Consider the following 18,252-nt stretch of genomic DNA (forward strand, 5'->3'; position numbering starts at 1 on the left):
AAGAAATGTCAAATTTAAAATCAGGCACTCACCATCTGATACGTATTAAAATTAAATTAGATTTTATTAAAATAAATAAATAAATGCTGTATTGCCCTTACAGTCCTAATATACGGAGATTGTTGGACACCAATTTCTAATCCTCACAATTCAGATGTTACAATCATGTGAGCTGAATGTGCATTTGTGCTTAAACAATGTATCTAAAATGATTAAGTGACAGCTTGTGCAAAATACTTATTACAATATATCTCATCTTTATAACTCTAATATAAAGCCATGGTGTATCAATAATAGTAATGCAATTATAAAACCATGTGTCCGAAAACAAAGAGGTTGATTCCAGCTTTTAACGTATAAAAATATGTTCTTTATCCGGCTTGCATAGTTTAAGATCCAACAAATATCACATGGAGAGACACAAAGTGATTGTGACGCGTTTCGGGCTGTGGTATTGAGCCCTTCTTCAAGACAATACATAGTGTGCTAAAAACAGGTACTTATATACAACACAGGAGGGTTCCTCCTCCTTCTCTAATTGGATGGAGGTTGCGTCTCAGGCCCAGGTGTTCCAGAATTAGGAGATCCTCCCAGGAACATGTGGGCGGGGAAGCAGTAAATCAGTGTTATACATTCAAAATCACATACTGATGAATTACATATACTGCAAGGTTAAGGATTATTGCACACGACAGTATATTTTCACGGTCCGCAAAACGGGGTCCCGTTTTTCTGTGATCCGTGACCGTTTTTTCGTCCGTGGGTCTTCCTTGATTTTGGGAGGATCCACGGACATGAAAAAAAAAGTCGTTTTGGTGTCCGCCTGGCCGTGCGGAGCCAAACGGATCCGTCCTGAATTACAATGCAAGTCAATGGGGACGGATCCGTTTGACGTTGACACAATATGGTGCCATTTCAAACGGATCCGTCCCTATTGATTTTCAATGTAAAGTCTGGAGTCCCTTTTATACCATCGGATCGGAGTTTTCTCCAATCCGATGGTATATTTTAACTTGAAGCATTCCCATCACCATGGGAACGCCTCTATGTTAGAATATACTGTCGGATATGAGTTAGATCGTGAAACCTCATTTCCGACAGTATATTCTAACACAGAGGCGTTCCCATGGTGATGGGGACGCTTCTAGTTAGAATATACTACAAACTGTGTACATGACTGCCCCCTGCTGCCTAGCAGCATCCGATCTCTTACAGGGGGCCGTGATCAGCACAATAGTAAAAGATTCATACTTACCTGGGAGCTGCGATGTCTGTGTCCGGCCGGGAGCTCCTCCTACTGGTAAGTGACAGTTCATTTAGCAATGCGCCGCACAGACCTGTCACTTACCAGTAGGTGGAGCTCCCGGCCGGACACGAACATCGCAGCAGCCACCAGCAGGTAAGTATGAATCTTCTACTATACTATTGCTAAGTAACCATGGCAACCAGGACTGTAGTAGCGTCCTGGTTGCCATGGTTACCGATCGGAGCCCCAGCGATTAAACTTGGACTCCGATCGGAACTCCGCTGCCACCAATGATGGGGGGGGGGAGATGGGAGGCCGCACACTGGCCACCAATGTTATTAATGCTATAGAGGGAGGGGGGGGGGCGATGGGGGGCGCACACTGTGCCACCAACGAATTATTACAATAGAGGGAGGGAGGGGGGGGGGGCGCACACTGTGCCACCAACGAATAATTACAATAGAGGGAGGGAGGGGGGGGGGCGCACACTGTGCCACCAACGAATAATTACAATAGAGGGAGGGGGGGGGCCGCACTGGCCACCAATGATATTCAAACTGGGGAGGGGGGGGAGGGTCTGCCCCCTGCTGCCTGGCAGCCCTGATCTCTTACAGGGGGATATGATAGTACAATTAACCCCTTCAGGTGCCGCACCTGAAGGGGTTAATTGTGCTGATCACGGCCCCCTGTAAGAGATCGGGTGCTGCCAGGCAGCAGGGGGCAGTCTTGTACACAGTTTGTAGTGTATTCTAACTAGAAGCGTCCCCATCACCATGGGGAAGCCTCTGTGTTAGAATATACTGTCGGTTCTGAGTTTTCACAAAGTGAAAACTCAGCTATGAAAAAGCTTTTATGCAGACGGATCTTCGGATCAGTCTGTATAAAAAGTAACCTACGGCCACGGATGCCAATCTTGTGTGCATCCGTGTTCTTTCACGGACCCATTGACTTGAATGGGTCCGTGAACCGTTGGCCGTGAAAAAAATAGGACAGGTCATATTTTTTTCTTGGCCAGGAAACACGGATCTCGGATGCGGCTGCAAAACGGTGCATTTTCCGTTTTTTCCACGGACCCATTGAAAGTCAATGGGTCCGCGAAAAAAAACGGAAAACGGCACAACGGCCACGGGTGCACACAACGGTCGTGTGAAAGAGGCCTAAATCATGTTTTCTGTTCAAACCCTTCGGTATACAAGTTTCCAAAATGAACATCCAATATGTTTCTCTACTTAGAAGCTTTTGTTTCCGATCACCTCCTCTGATAGGTGCGGAAACAACTTCCACCCCCTGTACAGAAAACGCAGAGATATCACCCTTGTGAACAGTGGCAAAATGCATAGTTGCCGCTGAGACATTGCGAGACATAAAATGAGGGACATCACTTAAAGGGCTTCTGTCACCCCATTAAACCTTTTTTTTTTTTTTTCTTTACTAATAATCCCTACACTGCGATCTCAGCATACATAAGCTAATTAATGATTTTCGTTCAGTAGAATTTGCTAAAAATCGATTTTTATAATATGTAAATTACCTTGCTACCAGCAAGTAGGGCGGCTACTTGCTGGTAGCAGCCGCATCCTCCGATCGTAATGACGCCCCCTCCGCTTGTTGATTGACAGGGCCAGCGGATGGGATCTTTCTCTGCTGGCCCTGCCTGTTACCATTCAAAATCTGGCGCCTGCGCCGCGGCCGTACGTATCTTCAATCTGCGCAGGCGCACTGAGAGGCGGCCACTCAATCGGCCGCTCGCTCCTCAATGCGCCTGCGCCGGGTGTAGATGTGACGTCATCGGCGTATCACGCAGTCCTGCGGTCCTCCTGGTTGTTCAATATATCGATTACGGTCACCGTAGCGCGAACTTCCCAGCTGTGTGGAGCGCGGACCTCAGCGTCTCACGTGGAAGAGTTTGCAGTCTTTGCCGTAGAGTAACAACTTAGTTCTGTCACATGACGTCAGCCGGATCAGGTAATATTTTCACTCTGTTAGAATGTGAGGTATCTTTAAAGGGCCCAGTGCCCCAAATAAAATTCCAATTAGAGATGTGGAATACAATCTCTTTAGGGTGGTCTTAGGTGGGTAGTTATAAGTCCAAAACTGCACTTTTTTCCTCCTTGCTTTTCCTCCCCCACTCTATTGCCAATTGCATATCAAAACCAATAAGAGCAAAAACTTCACCACACCAGGTGAGAAATAAAATACTGTGATTGGATGAAAATCCCTAAAATCCAGACCATGTCTTAGGTGGGTTTTCAAGGTCAATGACTATATAAGAAGGGGGTAGTTGTATTAGGAACCGAGGCCACTGAGGAAGAGGTTGTCACCTCGAAACGCCTCTCGCCGTTTTGGACTTATAACTACCCACCTAAGACCACCCTAAAGAGATTGTATTCCACATCTCTAATTGGAATTTTATTTGGGGCACTGGGCCCTTTAAAGATACCTCACATTCGAACAGAGTGAAAATATTACCTGATCCGGCTGACGTCACGTGACACAACTAAGTTGCTACTCTACGGCAAAGACTGCAAACTCTTCCACGTGAGACGCTGAGGTCCGCGCTCCACACAGCTGGGAAGTTCGCACTACGGTGACCGTAATCGATATATTGAACAACCAGGAGGACCGCAGGACTGCGTGATACTCGTGTGCTACATAGAGCTAATGAGACACAGCCTGGTGATCGGTGAACGGAGGTGACAGGTAAGAGGCTGTGCGAGGGGGACGCCCCAGACGCCAGCCTTATTATTGATACCTGGCCTCCAAAGAGACCAATTTCATCTGTTTTTATATTTTTTTTTTTTTTTTTTTGCAAGCAACTCTCTACAGCGCCACTTAACAATAGTGACAACCACCTTTTGGGAGGATAATTTTTATACACATTTCTGCCAAATCACAATATATGGTTTTATAATTGTATTACTATTATTGATACACCATGGATTTATATTAGAGTTATAAAGATGAGATATATTGTAATAAGTATTTTGCACAAGCTGTCACTTAATCATTTTAGATACATTGTTTAAGCACAAATGCACATTCAGCTCACATGATTGTAACATCTGAATTGTGAGGATTAGAAATTGGTGTCCAACAATCTCAGTATATTAGGACTGTAAGGGCAATACAGCATTTATTTATTTTAATAAAATCTAATTAAATTTTAATACGTATCAGATGGTGAGTGCCTGTTTTTAAATTTGCAAATTTATTTTGGATGATTAGGTGAATCATCTAAAAACAGAGCACCTTAGGCCTCTTTCACACTTGCGTTGTCCGGATCCGTCGTGCACTCCATTTGCCAGAAGTGCCCGCCGGATCCGTAACACCGCAAGTGAACTGAAAGCATTTGAAGACGGATCAGTCTTCAAAATGCGTTCAGTGTTACTATGGCACCCAGGACGCTATTAAAGTCCTGGCTGCCATAGTAGTAGTGGGGAGCGGGGGAGCAGTATACTTACAGTCCGTGCGGCTCCCGGGGCGCTCCAGAATGACGTCAGGGCGCCCCATGCGCATGGATGACGTGATCCATGCGATCACATCATCCATGCGCGTGGGGCGCCCTGACGTCACTCTGAAGCGCCCCGGGAGCCGCACGGACGGTAAGTATACTGCTCCCCCGCTCCCAACTACACTTTACCATGGCAAACAGGACTTTAGTGTCCTGGCAGCCATTGTAACCATTCAGAAAAAGCTAAACGTCGGATCCGGTAATGCGCCAAAACAACGTTTAGCTTAAGGCCGGATCCGGATTAATGCCTTTCAATGGGCATTAATTCCGGATCCGGCCTTGCGGCAAGTGTTCAGGATTTTTGACCGGAGCAAAAAGCGCAGCATGCTGCGGTATTTTCTCCGGCCAAAAAACGTTCCGTTCCGGAACTGAAGACATCCTGATGCATCCTGAACGGATTTCTCTCCATTCAGAATGCATGGGGATAATCCTGATCAGGATTCTTCCGGCATAGAGCCCCGACGACGGAACTCTATGCCGGAACAGAACAACGCAAGTGTGAAAGAGCCCTTAACCATAGATCGGGTTCGGGTGAGCTACGGTTAAGAAATGTACCTCTCTCTCTTTTCTTTGCAAAGCCTCCCGCTCTGCTTGCAGCTCTTGTTTTAAGAGATTATCAGGCTCTCCTTCCACAGGTACTCTATGGCGGGTCTCATCAAGCTTTGACTGAAGGGCCGAGATCTGTAGTACATTATTGTACTGCTGCTGCTGTAATGCTTCTTTGTCCTTAACCATAGAGAAAGAATAATAATCAACAGATTTCTAGTCAGAATCAGGCAAACCACTAATCTGTTAATGCATCCTCCAGTCCAAAAATGTGCCAAAATCTAAGATCAGGCTGGCATGTAATGACAGCTGCCTTTGTGAGGCAACATGGTCAAAAGATATATTTACATATATACATATATTTTTTTACCATTGTAAAAAAAACTTTTTTTTTACCAGACTTTGCAGGATACAAAAACATGGTATGCTATGTTTTTGTATCCTTTTTTTCTAACGTATATGTCCAACGGAGGCATAAAACATGATGTGAACCACCCTAACATGTTGGAGTCCACATACAAACTGCATCCAACTTAAGCATTTTGGCCCTTTTACTTCCCACGATATTTACAGAAATTTGCTTTGTCGCCCCCTGCTGCTCACACCATACCATCACATTACGAGTCTCAAACAAATCCATAGACTGCAGCACCATCCCCTTCTCCCACATTCCTCTCTTCCCCGTCTTTAGTTACTAAGGAGGATTCTGAATATTTACAGAGAGCCTACAGGCAAACAAAGCGTATCTCATTGGAAAGTAAAGAAGATATATTACAAATTTACGAGCACTCGCTGGTATTACTGATCTACACTACTAAACAAATTATACAGGCATAAATTAAATTTTCAAGGACTTGGATATATAATGCCTAGTTTTATAAGGGGAAATTCCATTTTTGGTGCTGTTTGAGTGTACATACTGTATAAATTAGATGTAAAATATGATTATTTTTTAAACAGAAGCACAAGATCCCACGCTGCCTTACCTGTACAATTTCCTTCTCCATCTTCTGCATTTTTAGCAATTCGGCTTCCAGTTGGCTGCACTTTTTAGCTGCATCCGCATTGCTCAGGGCAGCCTGCTCCAGCTCTTGTATTCTTACCAACATCTTATCTATTTCTTCATTTCCTTCTGAAACCTGCTGCTCCAAATGCTCTCTTCCCTGAAGCAGTAGTTTGCAGTCATCAGTTTTCTCTTTCATACGGGCCTCCAAACGCTCAATCTACAGAAGACATTACTTGTGAGTCTATCACTTCCTTGGGAAACAGTGCAAGGAGTTAACTAAAAGCAATTAAACAGGGAATGCCATGCAGCTCTAGGGTTAAAGCAAACAAGCAGCTTCTATCTACTACTGAGGGTAATCATGCAGGAAAATTACTGGATACACGGGACAACATATGGATCATTTAGTCATTAGAGGAGTTCTTCAGATGCAGACATGACCAGTCATACCTGGGCACTCCAGTCATGGAGCTGTGGCATAATTACACAGGAGAGAGAAAGAAAGAAAAAAAAAAGGTACATTAACATTTAAGCGGTCCAGGGACACGGAAAGAGTCGATATGAGCTAGTGTGAACAAAGAAACCGAAGAAAGTACGCAATACAAGATAAAACTAAGTTAACAGTACCCTCTTGGAACCATGTTTATTTCCTCCCGTCTCAACCTATTAAAAAGGAAGCCTCCCCAGAAATATGCTAATATCTATGGCTCGACTTCTGAAAGGCTTGGTGACTAGAAGACGCTATAGATGGCCACACTTTCCCCTGCGATTGCCATCTAATATATGTCGGGGTTGAGCTTGCCATAGCAGGAGTCTATCAGCATCTCTTGGCTGCTGCTACTATAGAGGTTCCTGAATAAGGAACCTCCATGTTCCCTAATAGGACACACAGCCAAGTGGTTGTCTTGAGACAACACTTAAAATGAAGGGACATTTCTCCTATGTAATGTATATGTTACTTTAAAGTAAACAAAAAATTATATATTTATATATATATATATATATATATATATATATATATATATATCAGTAATTAATACATAGCAAATAAGGCCTCCCATACGCTTTAGACAGCTGTTAGCCTTACACTCGTTTGGCCACCAGTGATCGCTCCCGATTCCACCCATACACATACAAGGTTGGCTGCGCGTGCTTGGGTTCTCAACAGAGAGCGCAGTAAAGACACTGCTAGATTCTTCTGGCAGCGGCCAATCTCTGAGGACCAACTCGTTGGGTATATTGAAATCCAACAGCCAAATCCTTCACTCCTTCTGGAGACAGTCGGAAGGCCACAAAACACATTAGATTGTCAGCCAATCCCACCAAAATACTCAGGTTTAGTCACCATACATCTAATGTGCATGGGCTGCAATTAATAATCTGCAATGCATTTCAATTTATACCACAGATTTTTTTTAATGCTGCCTGTTAATAAGATCAAGTATAAAAACTTTGCTAGCACTGTAAACGCTGCAGACTTTCCACACGCAACTCCACATCAGAAAACCTATTCGCTACATGTTCGATATAATTGACTATACCCTTAGGGGACTGCGCTTACAACAAACACTTAAGTACAATAATCCTAAAGGGGCTGTGACAAGTCCGAAAATTATCCATAGGATAAGGGATAACTAACTGAACTGTTGATGTGCGACCACTTTTGATCCTGGCACAAACCCATACTTACTCATCCATTGTACAGATGAATATTATCTCGTCTTGCCCAGGAGCAGCGATTTTAGGTTCAGAAGGAACAGATTTTAAATGTTCCTCAATGGATTTAGTGAAAAGTAGTTCAGAAAACCATCTACAGGCAGACCTCCAGGACATGTGTGAATGATAGTTACATAGTTAATACAAATGAAAAAAACACAAGTCCATCAAGTTCAACCAAGGGATAGATGGGGACGTGAATCCCAGAAGGCAGTGGGACTCAGATTTCTACACATTTCCATAAGCATTAATGCAAGTTTACTTATAAGAATTCATCTAAACCCTTTTTTAAAACTGTTCCTGCTGTGACCATGCCCAGATGTAGTCTATTACTTAGATTCACCGTTTTTACAGTAAATAGATATTATCAACTCTTTCTATAAGTTGCACCTTTATTAGCTGGTGACTATTCACACAGTCAGGTTTCTAGGGCGATTTATCACTACTAAAAACGCAGTAGCTAGGCAATGCATTTTTGGTCTTTGCCGACCGTAGCATTCCTCCATCCCCATAAATGCACCGTGCGCTAGGCATGGTGATTTTTTTGGATATTTTCCAGCCATAAACAATTTGTGCTGCTTTTGCACATTTGTTGAAGGAAAACATACTGTAAATAACACATTAAAGGCTTGTGCTGCTGTTACTTACTCCATATCCTTTAGAGTCGCCATGACTTTTCAATGTCTGTTTCAGCTGCTCCTCTAGATTTCTAATCTCTTGCTGGAACTCATCTCTCTCATGCTCTCGCTCTATTGCTTGCTCCTAAAAGAGTGCACAAATTATAAACAGCACGTCAGCAGCCATAGCAGAATATGTTAAAGAGGACCTTTCACCGCTCCGGACATGTCTGTTTTAGTAACTTCATGCATTCCTCATGTAATAACAATTCTGTAGCATCTATTCTTATGGCTCTATGTTGTGCCCTTCCTTTATTATTCCTATTAGAAGTTATGACTGAATTGCCATTAGTCTTCAGTAAGGGTACAGCGGGGAGGTAACCAGTTGGGGGCGTGTCCCTGCACAGTCTGACTCTATCCAATCAGTGCTGCCATGTTCAGACTGTACAGGTACACGCCCCCAACTGGTTCCCTCTCCTCTGTACCCTTACTGCAGACTGCTAGCAATTCCTTCATAGCTTCTAGTAGAAATAATAAAGGAATGACACAGAGACATAAGAATAGATGCTCCAGAATTGTTATTACATGGGGAATGCATGAAGCTATTAAAAAGGAGACTTTTGTATTACTTACCAGTAAAGTCTCTTTCTCGCTCTTCCTTGGGGGACACAGGAAACCATGGGTATAGCTCTGCTCCCTAGGAGGCGTGACACTAAGTGAAAGCTGTAAGCCCCTCCTCCATCAGCTATACCCTTCAGCCTGGAGAAGAGACTGCCAGTTGCGTGTCCAAGTAGTGAAAGATAACCACCAACCGGAAAAAAGAACTGTCGAGCCCCAACGGGGGCAACCAAGCCGGAACCACAACTGTAACCCAAATGAAGGGCGGGTGCTGTGTCCCCCAAGGAAGAGCGAGAAAGAGACTTTACTGGTAAGTAATACAAAAGTCTCCTTTTCTCGCCCATATTCCTTGGGGGACACAGGAAACCATGGGACGTTCCAGAGCAGTCCCAGAAGGGAGGGACCAGAACAAACTAGACCAACACCAGAGGCATCAATCAACTGCCGCCTGCAACACCAGACGGCCTAAAGCAGCGTCAGCCGACGCATGAGTATGCACCCTGTAGAACTCGGTGAAGGTGTGCAAGGAGGACCAAGTGGCCGCCTTGCAAATCTGCTCCGTAGAAGCCCGATTCCTCTGAGCCCAGGAAGCCCCGACCGCTCTAGTGGAGTGAGCGGTAACACCGAGGGGCGGAACCTTGCCCTTGGCGAGATAAGCCTCAGTAACAGCCATCTTGACAAAACGGGCGATAGCAACTTTGGATGCCGCCATCCCTCTGCGCGACCCCTCCGGAACCACAAAGAGCGAGTCAGTACGCCTGAAAGAGCTGGTTACCTCCAGGTAAACCTTGAGCGCCCTGACAACGTCCAGGCGATGAAGCTTCCTCTCCCGCGGGTGGGAAGGGGAAGGACACAAAGAGGGGAGAACGATGTCCTCGTTCAGATGAAAGGCGGAGACCACCTTAGGAAGGAAGGAAGGGACCTGGACGAAGAACTACCTTGTCCTGGTGGAACACTAGGAAAGGTTCCAGATAGGAGAGTGCAGCCAATTCGGACACCCTCCGAAGAGAGGTGACGGCTACAAGGAAAATAACCTTGCAGGACAGAAGTCGCAAGGAAACCGTCCGCAGAGGCTCGAAAGGAGAAGCCTGGAGCGCTGAGAGAACCAGGTTCAGGTCCCAGGGCGGTACCGGAGGGCGGTACGGGGGAACCGCGTGAGCCACGCCCTGAAGGAAGGTCTTGACAGGACCAAGGGGGGCCAGTGGGCGCTGAAACAAAATGGACAGCGCAGACACCTGACCCTTCAAAGAACTAAGGCCCAGACCTTGGGCAAGTCCGCTCTGCAGGAAGGACAAAACGGTGGGGAGAGAAAAGCGGAGCGGAGGAATCCCCAGATCGGCACAGAACCCCAAATAGGTCCTCCAGGTCCTATAATAGATCCTAGAAGAGGACGGCTTACGGGCGCGGATCATGGTGCGGACGACGTCCGCAGAAAAACCCCTACGTGTCAGGACGGTGGTCTCAACAACCACGCCGTCAAACGTAGGGACCTTAAACGCGGGTGGAAGATTGGTCCCTGAGAGAGAAGATCTTCCCTGGCGGGCAGCGGCCAGGGCGCGTCTGCCAGGAGGAGCATGAGGTCGGCATACCAAGACCGGCGGGGCCAGTCCGGAGCGACCAGAATCACCGAGACGCCTTCCGCCGCGATCTTCCGAAGGACCTTGGGCAGGAGTGGGATGGGAGGGAAAATGTATGGACGCGCGAAGCCTCGCCAAGGAAGAACGAGGGCGTCGGCTCCGCAGGCTCCCGGATCCCTGGCCCTGGACAGATAGGCGGGGACCTTGTGATTGAATTTGGAGGCCATGAGGTCCACGTCCGGTATGCCCCAACGAAGGCAAATGGCCTCGAACACCTCCGGGTGAAGAGACCACTCGCCGGGGTCGACGGTGGTGCGACTGAGGAAGTCCGCCGCCCAATTGTCCACCCCTGGAATAAAAATTGCAGATAGGGCCGGGACGTGGGCTTCCGCCCAACGGAGAATGCTGGTGACCTCCCGCATTGCTGCAACGCTGCGAGTGCCCCCCTGGTGGTTTATGTACGCCACGGCCGTGGCGTTGTCCGATTGCACACGAACTGGATGACCCTTCAGCAGATGAGTCCAGTGTCGCAGAGACAGAAGGGCCGCTCTCAGCTCCAGGACATTGATCGAGAGTTTGGACTCCGATGGAGACCAAATGCCCTGGACGGATCGGGGAGGAAACACGCCTCCCCAGCCCAAGAGACTGGCATCGGTTGTAACCACCAACCAGTTGAGCGGCAGAAAGGACCTGCCCAGAAGAGGGGACTGCAACCACCAGCGGAGAGATGACCGCACCGGAGGCGATAGATGGAAGGGATGATCCAGAGACTCCGGCGATTTGTCCCAGGAGGAGAGGATCGCCCGTTGGAGAGGGCGGGAGTGAAACTGCGCAAATGGGATCGCCTCGAAGCAGGCAACCATCTGCCCCAAGACCCGCATGCAGAAGCGGAAGGACGGTCGACGGTAGAGAAGGAGACCCCGAATCGCCCGACGGAGGATCAGTCGTTTTTCCGAGGGAAGACGTACCTCCGCCGCTTCCGTGTCTAAAAGCATTCCCAGGAAGACCAGTTGTCTGGCGGGAGGAAGGGAGGACTTGGGGAAGTTGATGACCCAACCGAATCTCGCCAGAGTCTCTAGAGTGAGATCCACGCTGGCAACCGCTTGGGAAAGGGACGGAGCCTTGATGAGGATATCGTCCAAGTACGGTAGCAGAAAAACACCCCTGGAACGGAGTAAGGCCAAAACCGGGGCCAGGACCTTGGTGAACACCCGGGGGGCTGTTGCCAGCCCAAAGGGAAGGGCGACAAACTGGAAGTGGAGGTCCCCCACGGCGAATCGGAGGAAGCGATGGTGACACCGGGCTACCGGAACATGGAGGTAGGCATCCTGTATATCGATGGAAGACATGAAATCTCCCTGCTCCAGGGAAGCCACCGCGGAACGGAGGGACTCCATCCGAAACCGTCGAAGGAGGAGAAAACGGTTGAGCTTTTTGAGGTCCAAAATGGGCCGCACCGAACCTCCCTTCTTGGGAACTACAAAGAGGTTCGAATAGAACCCTTGGAACCTTTCCTCTAGAGGAACGGGGGTAATCACCCCCCTGTCCAGTAAGGCTTGAACAGCCGCGGAGAACGCAGCCGCGCTTTTCGGGTCCCGCGGGGGGCGGGAGCGAAAGAACCGATCTGGAGGGAAGGACGCAAATTCGATTTTGTATCCTGAGGACACAATTTCGAGAGCCCAGGCGTCGGAGACGTGAGCCATCCAGATGTCCCTGAAAAGGAGGAGCCGGCCCCCCACCCGGGTGGGTGGGGGCGCGCCTTCAGGCAGAGGACTGCTTTGCTGCGGGTGTGCGGGCAGCCTGCGGCCTGCGCCAGGAGGGCTGCGCCCGAAAAAACGGCTTCCTACGCTTATCCTGGGGAGGGGCCGAAGCGGCAGCTGCGGGGGGAGCCCCAGAGGTCCTGCGGGAGGACCGAAAACGAGACGCACCAGGGCGTCCGCGGGGGGCGCCCCTGGCTTGGGGTTGAGGAAGATGGGTGCTTTTACCACCCGTGGCCTCCGAAATAAGCTCGTCTAGGCGGACCCCGAAAAGGCGGGAACCCGCAAACGGTAGCCCCGCCAAGGAACGTTTGGAGGCAGCGTCCGCTTTCCAAACCTTCAGCCAGAGCTCCCTCCTGACGGAAACCGCCAGGGCGGAGGAGCGTGCAATAAGGGCTCCCGCATCAAGGGAGGCCTCACAAACAAAATTCCCGGCCCGAATAATAAGCTGGGCCAAGGAACGTAGGTCCTGGATGGGGACGTCCGAGTCCAACTCCTGTTCCAGCTGCGCACCCCAAGCAGAGATTCCTTCACCTGCCCAAGCAGAGGCAAAAACCGGTCTGAGGGCAGAACCGGAGGCAGCAAAAATGCCCTTGGAAAGGGTCTCCATGCGACGGTCCTCCGCTGACTGAAGAGAGGACCCGTCGGGAACAGGGATGGCCGTGTTCTTTGACAGACGGGCCACAGGGGGGTCCACCTTGGGTGGGGACGACCAGGTGGCCACGACATCGGCTGGAAAAGGATAGCAAATGTCCAGCTTCTTGGGATTGACAAAACGGGCGTCCGGGCGAGCCCAAGCCTTAGACACCACGGAGGAGAAATCAGAGTGGATTGGAAAGACTTTTAAGGCCTGCCTGGGTCTGATAAAGGAGACGCTAGCTGCGTCAGAGCTAGGGGGGTCATCTTGCACCTTAAAGGTGTCACGAATATCCGAGATGAGTTGACTCATCGCTGAGGCTAGCTTGGACGGCAGGGCCGAGTCCATTTCCAAATCTGAAACCGCCAATTCACCTTCAGATAGAGAATCCTTTGGAGAGGAGAGGCTCGTCTGAGTGCGCACGCGTGGCGGGGAGAGGGAGGCATCCGAGGAGGAGGCTCGCTCTACTCTAAGACGCTTCTGAGAGTGCCTAGCTCGGGAGGGGTCACTAAGAAGGGGTGAACCCGCTGCAGCGGCAGAAGCGGTGGACCCGGAGGGCGCGACAGTAAGAGTGGCGTCCTGCGGGGTAGGCGGCCTGTCTATTAGGCGGCCCACGACATGAGTGAGGCTTTCCACGGCCTGGGACAGGGATCTAGCCCAGTCAGGCAGGTCAGAGGAAGCAGGGAGCGACACAGCGGGCGACTGAGGCTGCGGTGGAACTCGGCATGCAGGACAGTGCGGATCAGACTGCCCCCGGGGAAAGGGTTCCCTACAAGCAGTACAGGCATGGTACCAAGGCTTGGCGGCTGCAGAAGGGTCTGACATGGTGGAAAAAATGTTGCCTTAAAGTGGGAGACCCCAGGGCAAAAGGAACGGGGATTACACCCAACAACAGTACTGGTGGCACGGAGGGGGTTAACAGTCCTACCAGACCCGGATGATGCAAGCGGCAGCAGCAAGGGGAGCAGACTGAAGGAGGCTGTGGAGGAGAGGCAGCAGGCACGGGGATGAATAGCTTCAGGATCGGACGCAGAGAGGATTCCACGCAGCACTATGCGATGTGGAGCCCGACGAAACCGGAAGTAGCGGAGCGCTATGAAGCTCCGCCCCCCCTTGCCGCGCTGAAAGAGACGCAGAGCCGCGCGCGCGCGGCAAAAAGATTTTTAACCCCCGAGGTGGATGAGTGCCGGCCAGATGAAATGGCGCCGTTCGCGCCAAGAAAACGGCCCCCGCCGCGCCTGATGCGGCAGACTGCCTCCTACCTACAGCCATCCCCTGAAGGCAGAGTTCGTGCCCTGCCGCTAAATAAAGGATTTTGCCCAGATAAAGTCCCCCCCAAATGATACCCGGTAAGGTTGCCGGTACGATATGCCCATGGGGGCGGGGGGGGGGGGGTGGATGTAGCAGCGGTGGGAGGAAGGAAGGGGAGGCTGGAGCAGCCACTCTCACCATACGCTGTCTTCGCCCTCAATCCATCCAGCAGGGTCGCCCCTTCAGCTACTGGCACCGCAGTGGCAGGAAGCCGGGGGAGGGACTTGGCGTGCGGGCGACCCTTGAGCTGGCGGGACGCAGGGGAGCGAGGCTGCCCTGGTCCACCTTGTCTTCTGTGGGGGAGGCGGCAGTGCGGAATTACCGGCACTGGCGCAACTCAACCCCGGGAGAAACAGAGGGTACTAATGCGCCTCTGTTGTCCCTGTAAGTAGAAAAAAATCGAATTAAAACAACAAAAAAACGCAAAAATAAAAATTATAGGAAAACAACCCTGCATAAGCAGGGGGTGTCTTGCCTCCTTGGACACTAAGCAAAAACTGGCAGTCTCTTCTCCAGGCTGAAGGGTATAGCTGATGGAGGAGGGGCTTACAGCTTTCACTTAGTGTCACGCCTCCTAGGGAGCAGAGCTATACCCATGGTTTCCTGTGTCCCCCAAGGAATATGGGCGAGAAATAGACATGTCAGGAGCGGTGAAAGGTCCTCTTTAAAATTAATTAGGTTATAATCAATAGATTCCTCCATGTCAATCTAAGATAATCTCTATGGACAGTTTGTTAAATGACATCTGCCAAGAACAGAAACAAGGATATTGGTGGCTTTGGTAAGTAGGTCGGCCGACTTGCCATATGGGGACAGGTACTACTGTTTTGATTATGTGACATTACATAAATGTAAAGAGTCAGAAGATCTTACATCCATGAAATGCCTTTGGCTCTTCAGTTGCTTCTCTAGAGACTGGATTTGCTGTCGAAGGTCAGACATTTCACTTGTTTTCTTCATAAGCTCATGGTTACGAGCCATTTGCTCTTCTAGTTCCATTTCCAACATTTTCATCTGAGAAATCAGGTTTGAGCGGTCTTGCTTTGCTTGACAGTGCAACTCTAGCTCTTCCTTTAACAATCGTTCGGTTTCTTGAAGGAGCTCTAGAGGACAGAGGAAAAAGAAAGGTTCAGGTGAAACAGTTGAACTTGCTGTTCTCATCCCCACTACCGTAAAATACGTATTGAACCACTTATCATAGTGCTTGGTAGTATGGATTACTGTATGGGTCCCCTGCAGCACACGCTTCCACTGTGCTGAGGTTTGAGTGACCTTCAACCTAGTCACCAATCCATAGTAAAGACCATTCTAAGACATTAGACCAATAGTAAAAATTAGCTTTTTATTCAGCTCAATATAAAAGGCAATGTTATGGCCGTAGCCGTATCAGACCTTTAGAAAGACAAGAACTTGTTCTCATTTCGAGATACAGCTAAAACATTGCAGTCTATGAAAAGCTGAATAAAAAGGGTCACCCACGATGCTAGGGAGGCTCGTCTCTGTCCCCGCCTGGCATTGGCTCTCACCAGCTTCAATCTCGCTGCCAGACAAGACCTCCTGTAGTCTCTGCAACACTTCCTTCTCCTTTCCAGATACAGAGGGTTCTTGTGTCAGGATCTTGTGCTGCTCACGTGACCTATCCAGTTCAATAATGAGTTGGTGCTCCGATGTCTCCTTGGACAACAATGCTTCTTCTAGTGCAGTTTTCTCAAGTGCAAAGCCTTCAGTAAGTCCTATGTCATACAATAAGACAAACCTCCTCTCCATTTAATACATACAAAAAAGGACATGAGATCATAAAAAAAGTTATCAGAGAAAAGCATAAACACAGCAACGACATCCAAAAAGTCAACCTTACTCAAACACATTACAGTATTACATTTGCTGAGTTGAAGGAATCAGCACTCATTTTTTACCCCGGGATTTGTGCAGCTCCACTTGTAGTTGCTTCTTTTCCACCGTCTCTTTTTCCAACTGTTTCAATAGATCCTGATTCTGAATCACCACTTGGGCCATATCTTGGTTCCGGCTTTTAAACTCCTCTTCCAAACACTTCTGCATTTCGCGGGTCTGTTCTAACTGCATTAAAAACAAACAAAAAATCCTAAATCACGTGGTAAAAAAATATGGTAACTGAGAATGACAATGAATCTTATGCAAATATAACATTTAACCATTACGTAAAGAAGGGACTTTATACCTGAAGGGTAGAATCAGTAACCATGTCCAGAAGCCGCTCAACTGCAGCACGTAAACGGTGGCCCATGCGAACTATCTTCTCTTCATTCTCCAGACCTACTTCCAAGCTACCAAGTATGCTGTCACACAGGTATTCAGACAGCTCGTAGCCTTCATCAGTAGACATCAGACTGTTCTCAGTCATAGTCTCGCAATCTGGGCTCAGGCGATTTTTATCTATAACGCACAATTTCTTTCGTTAGCAGTAAAAGATGGGATTTTGTATAATCCAATACATTTATCCATACAGTTGAACAAAATTATCGGGGTCATTTACAAACAGATATACGCCATTTGTTGGGGTATATCTGTAGCAGATTACGGCGCAAAAGGTCATTTGCGCTGCAATCTGCAACTTTTTCTCCTTTTCCACCACTCACGCCAGGTCTAGAAATAGGGGGGGTGGCGTGAGGAGGGGGTCGAGCCGGCAGGCCTGTCTCGTTTATAATTTTTTACGCCTGTTTTAGGTGCAGAATATGGTCTAAATCTACACCAGCACGGGGGCAGGCATAGATTTAGACAAGTGTAAATTCCGCCTAGGTTTATGTAGAGGAAGACCGGTGTCTAAATCGCTGGTCTTCATAAATGTCCCCCTGTGTTTAATTTGGCACAAAATTTAACAAATTTAGCAAGATAGCAGACACTACAGAACACCTTTTGCACACATTACTAGAAACGGGGGAAATTTAACTAAACCTATGTAAAAAAAAAAAAAAAAAAGAAAAAACATAAGGGGGCAGAAGCACTGAGCAGAGGGCTTTGCCCCTTTGGCTTTTCAAGCTATGGGGTACAGATCCAATATACTTTCAGATTCATACTTTACAAGCTCGAAAAGCTGAGCAGTCAATGAAAGCCAAAAAGGGGCAAAATCACTCTGAGCAGTGTTTCTGTCCCTTACATTTGTTACAGAAGGTTAGGTTCCTTTAAGGCCTTCGCTCACAACTGATATATATTATGCAGTGAGCAGGGGTTAAGGTCTAGCCAAGGAGTTGGACATTTTAGGAAGAGAATCCCCTTTCAAACATGCCAAACCTGGGTAAGGTCAATGTTAGTGAAAGCTGTGGGTCCTTTCAGAGCAGGAGTTCTCCCTAAAAATCTAATATTTGCATATATGAAAGTGGTTAACATACCTGAGGATTTTGCAAAGTTATCAATATTTTTTTCATCATCAGCTGACAAGCTGTTGTCCAAGCAGAGACCAATCTTTTTGCTGATTAAATCTTCGGTGACCAAAGTGCTTTTGAGAACATCTGTAAAAATCTTCAGAAACCGCTGACAGGAGTCTAGCAACTTTCTCCTGGTAGGCAAACAAAAGTGAGGCGTTATGGGGTTTGATTCCTAAACCTTATGGGTTGAGCAGCAAAGAGAAAATAATGAAGGAACCATCCTTCGGGTTGTGAGAAGTCACAGGGACATTTGTATAAGTGTCCACAAATGCAGCTGCTCACATTGATCAGCCTCTAGAGCAGGGATGC

General features: G+C 48.2%; 1 protein-coding gene across 5 annotated transcripts in view; it reads right to left on the minus strand.

Annotated features, from left to right (window-relative positions):
• Positions 1 to 18,252, minus strand: part of PCNT (pericentrin) — a 134,218-nt gene that overhangs the window by 50,632 nt on the left and 65,334 nt on the right. For 3 of the 5 annotated variants that reach the window (XM_040441679.1, XM_040441676.1, XM_040441675.1), the window contains 9 exons: positions 17,908 to 18,074; positions 16,740 to 16,954; positions 16,456 to 16,618; positions 16,066 to 16,272; positions 15,413 to 15,642; positions 8,671 to 8,784; positions 6,757 to 6,777; positions 6,290 to 6,526; positions 5,313 to 5,483 (listed from right to left, as the gene is read on the minus strand). In XM_040441679.1, coding sequence (XP_040297613.1) covers positions 5,313 to 5,483; positions 6,290 to 6,526; positions 6,757 to 6,777; positions 8,671 to 8,784; positions 15,413 to 15,642; positions 16,066 to 16,272; positions 16,456 to 16,618; positions 16,740 to 16,954; positions 17,908 to 18,074 — 1,525 coding nt within the window. The remainder of the gene's footprint in view (positions 1 to 5,312; positions 5,484 to 6,289; positions 6,527 to 6,756; positions 6,778 to 8,670; positions 8,785 to 15,412; positions 15,643 to 16,065; positions 16,273 to 16,455; positions 16,619 to 16,739; positions 16,955 to 17,907; positions 18,075 to 18,252) is intronic. The other 2 variants (XM_040441677.1, XM_040441678.1) reach the window with 2 other exon arrangements.

This window comes from Bufo bufo, chromosome 7 (assembly GCF_905171765.1).
Source record: "Bufo bufo chromosome 7, aBufBuf1.1, whole genome shotgun sequence".
In the NCBI taxonomy this organism is placed as follows: domain Eukaryota; kingdom Metazoa; phylum Chordata; class Amphibia; order Anura; family Bufonidae; genus Bufo; species Bufo bufo.